This window comes from Gouania willdenowi, chromosome 18 (genome assembly GCF_900634775.1).
Source record: "Gouania willdenowi chromosome 18, fGouWil2.1, whole genome shotgun sequence".
Lineage (NCBI taxonomy): Eukaryota > Metazoa > Chordata > Actinopteri > Blenniiformes > Gobiesocidae > Gouania > Gouania willdenowi.
In genome coordinates this window covers 9259591-9271689 of record NC_041061.1, presented here as the reverse complement: position 1 = coordinate 9271689, position 12099 = coordinate 9259591, and the positions used below count along the sequence as shown (strand labels likewise).

The following is a 12099-nucleotide window of genomic DNA, read 5'->3' as shown; positions in this document are numbered from 1 at the left end:
TTTAGATAAATTGGGTCGTCTGCCTTTTCCGTTTAAGAACGTGAATTCTGTTTTCCGTGATCGCAGAAAATCAGAGGCCCTACTGATGTCGCGGGGAACTCTCAGCGGCCAACCTTAATAAGGGGAATAAGGTTAAAAATCATTATTTGGTGCCAGGGGGGAGTGGGTCAAAAATTCAGCCATGACATTTTCTTTCCAGACCAGACGTTATCAGCTGACACTACGTAGAAGCTGTTATTAAGTCTGTGATGCTCAACATGTTGATCTTTGTCTTATCATTATTCCCCCAGAAAAACCTTCAAATGGGAATACTTTGAACAACTTTACACTCTTTCCTTGCCATGTTTTTGCCACAAAAAAAAACGTAGAGGACCGGACCGGCCCACCAGGATGATGCCCGGTATGCCAGATGGCCAGTCCACCCCTGTTTGGTGCCAGTTTCATCGATTAGATCTTGGTACTTGGTTTTCTTGAGCTGGTGGATGTCGGCGAGTCTTATCTTCCCAGAAACAATGTTAGTTAAACTATGACTATCCTTTTTTTTTTTTTTGGACGTTCTCAAGAGCAGAACGGTGGCGTGGTTATTTCCACCATGTACAGAAAGACCGGCCTTCTCTTCAGGACCACAAGCAGCTTCTAGTCGGATGCTTTATGCAGGATGGACGGACAGTTGTTGGATCTTTTATTATTCTATAGGAAACAAATTCAAGCATTTCGCCCCAAAAAACACGGAGCGACAGCATTGTAGCTAAACGTACACGATGAATCGCCAAACACTGAGGAGAACATAAGCATCTCCACCGGTGCTGCCACCCTGCTTCTTTCTTCTAAACCAGGACCCAAACAGGACATTGCATGTTACTGTATGAGGGATGGTCCCAGCGAGCCCCAAAATGTTAGCTTTAAGGGCTTTAATCTGAGACGATGACTCAGCACATTGCAGGGACTTCTTTCTCCCTGTCTGCTGGAGGCTCCAGGACTGACATAATGGCATTAAATTAGATTTCTGTAGTTCAGAAAAAAAAAAGGGCTGAGGATGAAATGTTGCTCCTGGTCCTTGTGTTAAAACACTGAAGACGCTTCAGCTTTGTCAATTCATTAGTGAGAATTCACATCTGAACACTTTACAGGTGAAATTTCACCACAAGAAACTCACCAAAGTCACTTTTACACCGACTTCTATATTAGCGGGAAAAAGTTTTAGATTATTGGGATAAATGACCCTTTAATTGGGTAAGGCTTTCCTGCTGAGATCAGCATTTCTGGGAAACACGAGTCAATGTGGCGTTGCTTTTCTTCTCAGCTCCAAAGCGTGCAGGCCCTCCTGCCGACCCAGTGCATGCTGGGTACCCACTTTGTGAGCCGTCTCAGTGGCTGTGATGTCAATGTGGGCGTATTTGGTTGAGCTCTTTCCTGTCGAGACACGAGAGTAGAAAGAAATACTTTTATATTCCAAAAGTTCATGAAAATAATTTACTTAAGCTTGAAAGCACATTAAACTTCCTGTTAAATGTCTTTAAAATGACCGTGTGCACAAAAAAAAAACATTTTAATTTATTCTTGGGTCTGCTTCTTCCTAATTATATGTTCAAAGTTGTTGTGTGATTAATAAGCTTTGTTAGGTTGAACAAATGGCTTTACGAGTAACCTTTCACAATAAGAGCCTTGGCTGTTTTGCTAAAAATAACACCTATGTTACTATATTAACATAAAATATAATGCATTTATTTTAAAGAAGCACATTAACCTTATTTATGAAGTTTTGAATTATTTGTTACATATTAGTAGGGTTTCAAAGGAGCAGCAAATTTCTGGTAAAATTCCAAAATATAATTTTTTTCTTCATGGAAATTAAAAAAAAAAAAACAAAAAAACACAAACATTTTAACAGATTTACTTGCATGTAGATCTATACAATTATTCAAGTTTTGTAAGTTTTAGGGACTTGCAGAAAGTAACAATCTTTAACGTCAAAAATGTGATTTCAACTAATACTACTAAAAGTCAATACTAAAGTCACTACTAAATGCTAATGTTAGCTAATACTATGCTAATGCAAGCTAATGTTAATGCTAGCTAATGGTAATGTTTAGCTAATGCTAATATTAGCTCATTTTAATGTTATTGCTAGCTAATATTAATACTGGTTAATGCTAATGGTAGTTAATGTCAATGCTAGCAAATGCTAATGCTAGGTTAATGTAAATGCTTGCTCATGCTAGGTTAATGCTAAGCTAAAGGTAATGTAACGCTAAGCTAATGCAGTACAATGCTTTTTCTTCAGGAAATGTAAATATTCTAGTTCCTGTTAATTCCCATGAAAAGTTTTTCCAACCCTACATTTTAGTTGCTATATTAGTTGCTCATTTAAAGAATAATCCAACAACTATGATGACTATATTCATGTCCCTTATTCAAAGATCTTTCGCATCTCTTATCATCCTGATGCAAAAATGAGTTCAAAGAGCAGAGAATCTTTTTTACCTTCATGTCAATTTGATGTCTTTAAAAAAAAAAAAAAAAGGCGAGCACGAGCAGACAATGTGCAAACGCCTCATCTTCATGCGGGGAGATTCTCCTCATGCACCACGTGCACAATGCACATTACTTTCATTATCATAATTTGATGTCCTTTCTCGAGAGAAAATCAAATGAGCAACATGTCACAGGGTTGCAGTTGAATCATCAGCAGCGCTGCTTTAGTCCTGTTGGTTCATCCATTTTAAAGTCTGGCCCAGTTTGAAGAATCACAAACACGTTATCAGTCACTGGAGATGGTTTCCCAGTAATTTAGCGGTGAGATGGGATGCTCGTCTGTCCAGGCGACATATCACTGGCTTACACTGTATTTCTGATATCAGACATTAACCTTTGAGACCTTAATATTCCCTGCAGAGCATCAGCGCTAATAGCCGATGCTTTTTGTCAATTATGGCTCCATTCAGCTACTCCGGTGACAAGGACTCAGCTGTCTTTCTTTATACGACAAGAATTAATCTCAAGTTGCTTGAGAGTGGCATACGTAATGTGATAAGGTGAAGACAGATGGGTTTTTTTTATACATTAGCTGAATTCAGACCATATTGATGTGTATTTCAGTCAATCTACAAATAATAGAAAATACAAATGAAATAAAACATCAGGGCCGTATGAAGTGCTATAAGTTAGCACATAATGAACAGAGCAATTTTATGATCAATATAATTGATGAACACCAAACTTGTTGCTTTTTCCTCTCCTTCAGATAATATATAATAAATAAAACGCACCCATTATTCACCGTGCTGTAAATTAGCACATCAAAAATGACATTGTTCATCACAAAATAAAGTACTGTAATAACATCAAGTAATCACTTAATAGTAGTAGTAGTAGCCCCACATCTTCTACAACAGCCACTCGGCCTAGTGTAGCATTGGAATAGAAGAACCGCTGTCCGTGCTAGCTGCTACATAGTTAGCGTTACCTCCGGTGATCCACAAACTCTTTCTTGCACAATTTGCACATAACTGGGCTTTAGCTTTCCATCCGTTGTGTTTTTATTTAACTCAAAATAATGCCCACAAAGACTTCTCCTCAGGTTCTACTAATAGATTCGGTGCATCAAAATTATGGATATACCAAAAACGCGTGCAATGGAGTAAGGTTCCACGTTGTTTGGGGAGCTAAAAAAAACAAGCAATTAAAGGTATTCCTTTTTTAGAGCGTTAATTTTTCCTGTAATTAATTAATTGCAATTAGCGCGTTAAAGTGACAAACCTAGTCCCGATCCCAAGGTTGAAAAACCTTGCTCTAACACTCAAATCACTTTTATAACTTGTGCCAACACCTAATATTAATGTTCCCGCCTCCATTGGGATCCGACACAGATATGCACAATGTAGAGAGTATTAGAAACCACCGCGTCAGTCTTACTCTGATGTGCTGCAGGTCCTCTGCTGCAGTGTCCAGGCTCCTGCAGCTCCAGCTCCATGTAGTTCACTTGCTTTTTGGATGTGGGACTGACTGGAATATTCACATACGTAACGCCTTCAGTACGAGGTCTTTCAGGAAACGGATTCTCTGCAGAAAAAGCAAACACGGTTGCATTAAATGCACGGATAAATGACACTTCAGTGCATTTGGTTATTGTTTAAGCTTTTTTGGATTAAAAGTTCATTTTGTGATTCCTCTTGACACCCTAAGCCTCCAGTGGCATTAAAAACTATTAAAAACACATGACGGGGTTTGTGTGCTCATAATGATTATAAACATGACAAACGACGTGCAGTGCCTCGTGTTTTTATGTGTCTAACCATTCATTTCAACAACCCTGTGGCTTTTTTTTGAGTGGCTTTAATTTCACCTCAAATGACCTGCAACAAAGAAGCTGAGACCACTCGAAAACTCACACCACTCGCTCAATTCACGCACGCTGAAAACAATTTGAAACTCCACTAACATACCCCCTTCTTTGACCCATTTTTAAAAACTGGCTTTGCTTTTTTTTTTCCCATCACAGCCTTTATTATAGAATCCTAACAAAGTACTTAAAGAATAGTTCAGATAACCCTAATCAGCTGCACTTAGTCCCCAGGCTGAGCAGCTCTTAACTACAGCAATATGTTAATTATAGACAGCCACAGTACAAAAACAACAGGGTTTCTAACAGCTAACGGCAGAGACAAGAAGCATTCAAAGGCAGTCGGTTTTATTACAATTTCCATCATTTCAACTGGTAAAAGTCTTTGTGAAAGTTGAATGCATCCTATGTTTTAAAGTGATGCACAACCCATCACATGCACTTAGATGACAGTACTTTACTTTAACCAGTTGACAGTCTCTAACAAGGGCAATCCGAAGGTGTTATTTGACACTATAAATTCTCTGGTGTCCAATACCCTACCTGCTACCTCCGTGCCTTGTAACACAAATAGCAATGACTTTATGAACTTTTTTCTCAATAAGATCAGAGACATTAAAGGTAAAATCCCAGCACCCTCTTGCTGTGGCCCAGCCATTGCTGAACCACCCCCACAAGTCTGGATGGTATTTGAGCCAGTGTTGTTGGAAGACATCGCTGCACTTAGAGCTAAAATGAGTCCCACCTCTAGCTTGTTTGATGTTCTCGATCCCCTCTAAGCTTTTTGTAAACATTGTTGATTTGGTTGGGCCATGGGTCATTAAAATGTGCAATCTGTCTTTTTCTTCTGGGGTGTTTCCCAGCGCCTTCAAACATGCACTGGTAGAACCAAGGCTAAAGAAGCCCAGTCTGGACAGCTAGGAACCTAAGAACTTTCGGCCAATATCAAAGCTCCCTTTCTTGGCGAAAACTCTGGAAAAGGTGGTAGCAAAACAACTGACATCCTTCCTTGAGCATCACAACATCTACGTCAGATGTCAGTCCACTGAAACAGCACTGCTGAAAGTGACTCAGGAAGGTGTCCCGTACTGGTTGTGATAGACCTGTACTCAGCTTTTGACACAGTTGACCACTGCATCATGGTAAATCGGCTATGGGATCTGGTGGTAATGTCAGGTCCTGTACTAGAGTAGTTTTCCTCATATCTGATGAGTAGGAGCTTCAGTGTGTCAGTCAATCACATCATGTCGAGGTCAGCTGAGCTATCCTGGGGTGTTCCGCAGGGGTCACTCCTAGGTCCACTTTTGTTTTTAGTGTACCTTCTCCCTATCGGACAGATAATTCAGAGGTTCAGTGATGTGTCTTATCACCTGTTTGCAGTTGACATACAACTGTACTGCTTGTTTAAGATCTCCAAAGTCCACAAACTTACCTCTTTACTGGACTGCCTGTCCCATGTAAAGCAGTGGCTGACTGAGAACAGTCTCCAATTAAACTCAGAGAAAACTTAGACACTCATTGTTGCCCCTGACAGTGTCATCTCTGGTATTAAACAACACCTGGGAGACCTGAGCGTGTCAGTCAAAACTAGTTTGAGTTATCTTCAATAAAGACATGTCCCTAGTGCAGCATTCGAGACAGTTATTAAAGAACTGTTTCTTTCAACTGCATAATATCGCCAAACTGAGACAGATGGTCTCAGAAAAAGAGCTGGAGACAATTATTCATGCTTGGTTGGACTATTGTAACAGCCTATTCACCTGCCTAAATAAAAAAGAGCTGACCCGCCTACAGTATGTTTAAAACTCTGCAGTGAGGCTCCTGACCCGCACCAACAGAAGAGACCATATTAGTCCTGTTCTGAAGTCTCGCCATTGGCTCCTTGTTGACTTCAGAGTGAAATTTAAAATTCTGGTCTTGACTTTCAGAGCGCTTCACGGACAGGCTCCAAATGATATCACTGATCTGATTCAGCCCTACACTTCAGCTCGGAGTCTGAGGTCCTCAGGCCAAAACCTGCTAATGCGAACCTGTCACAAAACCCGAGGAGACAGGTTTTTTAAAGCCGTTGCGCCCCATCTCTGGAATGAACCTACTCAGTTATTGCGCTCCCTTGAGTCTGTGGAGACTTTTAAAAAGCAGAAAAAGACTTCCTTTTTTAAACATGCTTTCCAGAGCCAATAGAGCTGCTTTTATGATTGTATATTTTATTGTTTTGAATTTCATTCACTGTTCATTGTAAAGCACTTTGTGACCTCTGTCTGTGAAAAGCACTATATAAAGTTTACTTACTTACAGCTCTAAAGCTGAATAATACAACTTTTTTTTAGCAATTTTATGTTAAATTTTAGTCATTTCTATCAATTTTTAGCCTACAATCACACATAAAATCCCTTTGTATGTGGGCATTGGCATTTTTGAGATTTCGACCAATCAGCATTTGCGCCATGTCAGGTCTCCATTACAAAAAGTGAAATCTTAATAAATAGATACAGGTATTTCTTCTTACCTGTTAGTTTTGTGTGAAACTACTTATTTACTTACGATATTTTTCTTTTACTTTAAATTATCTTGGTAAGCCAAATGTTCCAGTTCTGTTTGGCAGATAATTTTGCTTATTTTAATAAATCCCTGATTTTAATCCCTTTTATGAGAGTAGAAGAGTTTGGTAAATTATTCAAGGCTGACGGTTGCAGTCTGTGTAAAATATGTGCATTTTTTATTCTGCGTAGCTCATTCTTCAGTCCATCAATAATAGCAAACATTTTAAAGTAGAGGTCAAAGTTCACTCGAGGATATTCAGCAAGATTTGCATTGCTTAGACATTTGTTCCTTTCTTTCATAAGAAAAACCGACTGAAAAAAATATTAAATGTGCAATATTTCTTAATAGAAGTGGTCAAATGTATTTTGTTGGCAATTTTGGAACAGCTTTCTTCTACCTTATAGCATATTTACTTAAAAACGTAAGAGTAGGGAGACCACGCACATCATTTTAATGTGACAGTTCGATTCTAAAAGCTTTTGGATTTAATTTCAAACAGAAATTCAATCTATCGATACTGCATGATGAGTTTCCACTTGACCCAAGATAGTATATATTAGGATTATTTCCAGAAGGATCTATGGACAAAAAGAAAAGCTCAACTGTTACATATCCTTTTAATAGTAGCCAGGAAAATGAGAACAATATATTGGCCTAAACCTCTACCTCCCAACCTTCTCCAATGAAAAGAGAGATTAAAGTAAATGGTAATGGGCTTGATTTATATAGCGCTTTTATGACTACACTGAAGTAATCCCAAAGCGCTTTACAATATCAACTCATTCACCCATTCACACACCAATGGGACTGGGGTGCCATGCAAGGCGCTGGTCAACCACTGGGAGCAACTTAGGGTTCAGTGTCTTGCCCAAGGACACTTTGAGGCATAGACGGGTATAGACTGGGTTCGAACCCCCAACCTCTTGATCAGAAGACGACCCCTCTACCACCTGAGCCCAAGATGGTTTATTTCTTCTATGTTGAACAGCTCAGCGTGGATCAAGATGTGGATGGGATTGATGCCATGTACTCGTAAAGAAACACCTGCCTTGTTCTTTTTAGGTTTTTGGTTCTCTTATATGTATCTTGTAACTTTTTAGATGTACATCTTTGAATAATAATTGTTTAAAAAGAAAAGAAAACATGAATGTAATATACAAAGTCTAGCTTTTGGACTGTGTAGCTTCCATCATATCTAAAACAAAAACATAACTGACGTAGGTAACTTCCTATCAAAATATGCAATAATAAGGTCATAACAGATTGTAAAATATAGAAACATTTTAACCATGTCCACTAAATTGCTATTAAGTACATGAATGGAAATTTTCCGCTGCTCGAACTATTTCTGCCGATTTTATTTCAAATTGATCATTTCTGTGAATCGTATAACTCCCTAAAGAAAATTTCAGGGATAAAGGAGTGAAGTACCTCAAATAAATCTGTCTTCGTCTTTTCTGCGAATAGGACGCAGAGCGGGTTTGTTAATGGATCAGCGATTAGATAAATATGAAGCGATTTCAACCAGTGAAAATGCTTGTTGCATTTTACTTCACAAATTCATGGTGGCGTGGCGTCAAATATTCACCGTAAAAGTAATGACTTGGTAACCTGGTAGATGTGTTGCATTGCTGGATCATGGCATTTCATGATCTAGCAATGCAACACACAACACTTTCCGAAATCAAAGCCACAACTGGGGATAATATCTAATGAAACAACTTCAGGTGCTATGACGAGAGACACTGTTAAAGAGAGTGAAATGGCTACACGGCCCGCACTCAAAACGGAATTAAAGAAAGCGGTGCAGAAGTTGACTGTAAATAGTTTAAATAATAACAACCTATAGCTAGAAAACATTTGAACTGCAGAGTGAAGATTATGAGAACCAGTGCAGAGCATTGAAGAACGCAGGGGCCGAGTATCATAATTAAAAAGAAAGTAGACTTCTCAACAAATATTTTGGCTTATTTTAGGTTTATGTATTTCTTTGATCTAATCCATAATGACACTCTAAACAGGTTGTAGCTCCCCTTTGATGCAATCACAAACACCTTTCAGCTGAAAATACATTTTGCTCTTACCATCACATATAACTACATGAATTCTAATAAAATTATCATTACCAGTTTTTAACTAAATTATTCCCATCACTCAAACAGCCTCTTCTGGCTCTCAGGTTGAAGACGTTTGCTGGTGTTTCAGTCATTTTTGGCCTTTCTCTGTTTATTAATGTATTTTTAAACAATGTTAAGTGGATGCTAAATAGTGAAGTTCAGTTCAGTCGGGGGCATTTGAATATGCAGGTCGTAAAACAATTACCAATTGGTTAAAGCAATGATTTCCCTTGCTATTGCTTCCTGAATGGCATGTGCATTGACCCCAGGGAACACTGTACAATCAGTGAGCAGCCGTTAGACCTCAGACACTTGGTCAGTTTGCTAACCTAATTGATCGGACTCTGAGTAGTGTGATGTTTACTAATGGTTGTCATTACAGCAGTGGGTTTACCCCAACACTGAGAGTTTTGGGGGATAAAGCACTTTGAGCGCAGTTTGGATGATTACACTCTAATTGATCTCAGTTATTACTGCAACACTTAGTGGAACCAGTGTGAGAATGAGAACCCATCCTGCTTGGTTTCAACTCTCGACGTTGAGATGTATGTATTCATGATGTGGATGCATGGCTGATAAATCTACAGCAGCAACACTTCAACGCTTTAACGTCAATACACGCTAAAATATTCAAGAAAGGCTTTTAGCACCTTGTGGACAAAATGCCATAAGAAACTACAGCTCTAATGAGATGTATCTAATAAAAGTGGCCAGTGGATGGAAGTTTGGTATTGTTAGAATGGGAAGAGGTGTCCTTTCTAGTTTCTACTAGTGTAGAACTCAAGACCAGACTATCTGAGGCTAAGAGAAGTACTATGCACTACTAACTCAATGAGTATACAGTATACTGTATCCTACATACTATAAACTATAAGTATAATTAGTATGATTAGGATGATGACCGTTCCCACTGAAGTATACTTCCATGTTTCCCAAGATGCATTATTAACCAACAATGACCAAAACCTAAAGCACACTGAGGCTAAATATCTCTGTTGATTCTCCACCTTTGAAAGTTCTGCAAACATTTTAAGTGATAAAGTGACCAAGTAGAAAATCAACATGTGATCATGTTTGATCTATAAAACTCACACAAACACATTTCATGCCGACATTTCTGAGATTTTCGGAGACCCGCCATTGTCCTACTGACAAAACTTCCGGTTAACTTTGTAGGGAACCAAACCACATCAAGCCTAAAGACCCTCTTTCTAACAGGAATTAACCAAGGAGCCTGTTTCTTTATCACAAACTGTTTACAACATAACTGCCCCAGCAACTTTGAGGTGCATAGCTAACCGCACTATGCGGCCTTTTGAACACCAATAACACAGCCGAAAAGACTGGCCCAACACTTGAAATATTCAGTACGAACTCTTTTTACGACTCCACACGGGTGAAGAACATCCGTCTTCTCCCTCCTTTACAAACAGATACTTTTGGGATGCTGTAAGATCACAGAACTGTCCCCTGACCCCCTGTGGTGAGCTGTCACACAAGGACACTGCCCAGGCCTTCTCTGAGATGTGTCCCAATGAAGAAGTGAGAACAAAGAAATTATATTATGTTTGAAAAGTTACAAATGAAAACATTATTGGAATGATTTCTGCAGAAATTGAAAATGCAAATATTGTCTGTCCTATTCCACTCTTTTCAGATAATTTTATACCCACATAATGCTATTTTAAATGTTTCATCATTTAAAAAGTGCTTAAAATACCAGAAAACATCACAAAAGTTAGTTTAAGGTATCTACTGCAACCATATAGTAAAGAAGAGGCATAACATGATTTTTGACATTTATGTTTACGAGTAATTACAAGTAAAATTAATTAACCGGTTCGTAAAGTAATGCTAAGCTATTTTCCAGTCGTGTTTGGTATCAAACTCTTTCGTAATACATGATATTTCAAGTCGAAAAGATAATTTGAATATGCTGAACTCATTATTATGGTTTATGTGTAAATCTAGGAATCATCCCTCCTGTTTATCATTGTCTCACATATAGACACACCCCACACACAACCACTAACAGCCAGCTGAGATGCTGACAACTTTAAACCAATCAACGAAGCTTCCCTCTTGGGAGGCGAGTCTCAAAGATACGCTTTTAAAAGGAAGAAAACCGCCCAAAATTTCAGTTTTGTGACGCTGGCGTTTCATGCTCAATGCGTTTGCCTTTCCCACCTTTTCATTTATTTTTAGTTGAAACAGTTAGATTTTTGGAACCAACAGCTGCTTGGTTCGGATGAATCCAGCATCGAGTGACGTGCGTAACAGCCGAAAGAAGCCCGGCCCGCGACCCATTAGGGTAAGCCACGAGCCATTCTCTAACCCAGCTGCGAAGGCCAGAACCGCCTGGAACGGCTGAAGGGGCTTTACTCTGTTGAAACACAACAGAACTCAACGGTGACACGTCCTGCTGCATTTCTTCAAACAGCACCTCCAGGTCCAACCCTGACATCGTCTTCAAGGTACCAGAATGAACTTTCATCAGCAAACTTCATCCACAATAGATCACATACATACTTCCATAACTACACACTTACACACACACAGTTCATCTCATTCATGTCTGTCCGTCTCCCCTGTCTGTCTTCCCCTTTGTTTTATGAGCTCTCTTTATGATTTTATGATATTATTTTCGAATATGTATCCTACATTTTTATTCAATATTTAGTAGACTAGCATTCTCCTAGAATAGTGATTTCACTTTATTACATATAATCCTCACTTTTATTAGCCTAGAAATGGATTTGATCATGATTTAATTATCCCATTTCAATTGATATTTTGACTGTGTTAATTGTTAAATTTTGAATAAAAAAATTACTAGTTTGACTAGTGTGCCCACCGTGCATACTTGAAAAATGTGCTGATATAGTATACATCCGGGTACTATGTAATGTGAGCGCACTACATACTACATACTTTTGACGTCAAACTTTGAATGAGCAATAATTTAATAACAATTAAATTAATAGTCTTTTACTTAATTATTACTTTATTTGTAATATTTCTCGAGCATCTGTACTACAAGCAATTTTTTCCGGGGATAAATAAAGTATTTATGATTCTGAGTAGTACGTTACTATG

General features: G+C 38.6%; 1 protein-coding gene across 1 annotated transcript in view; it reads right to left on the bottom strand.

Annotated features, from left to right (window-relative positions):
- Positions 1–476: 476 nt before the first annotated feature.
- Positions 477–12099, bottom strand: part of LOC114480465 (protein Dok-7-like) — a 51503-nt gene continuing 39880 nt past the window's right edge. The window contains exons 11-12 of the mRNA XM_028474618.1: positions 3916–4062; positions 477–1413 (exon numbers count right to left, since the gene is read on the bottom strand). Coding sequence (XP_028330419.1) covers positions 1277–1413; positions 3916–4062 — 284 coding nt within the window. The 3' untranslated portion in view covers positions 477–1276. The remainder of the gene's footprint in view (positions 1414–3915; positions 4063–12099) is intronic.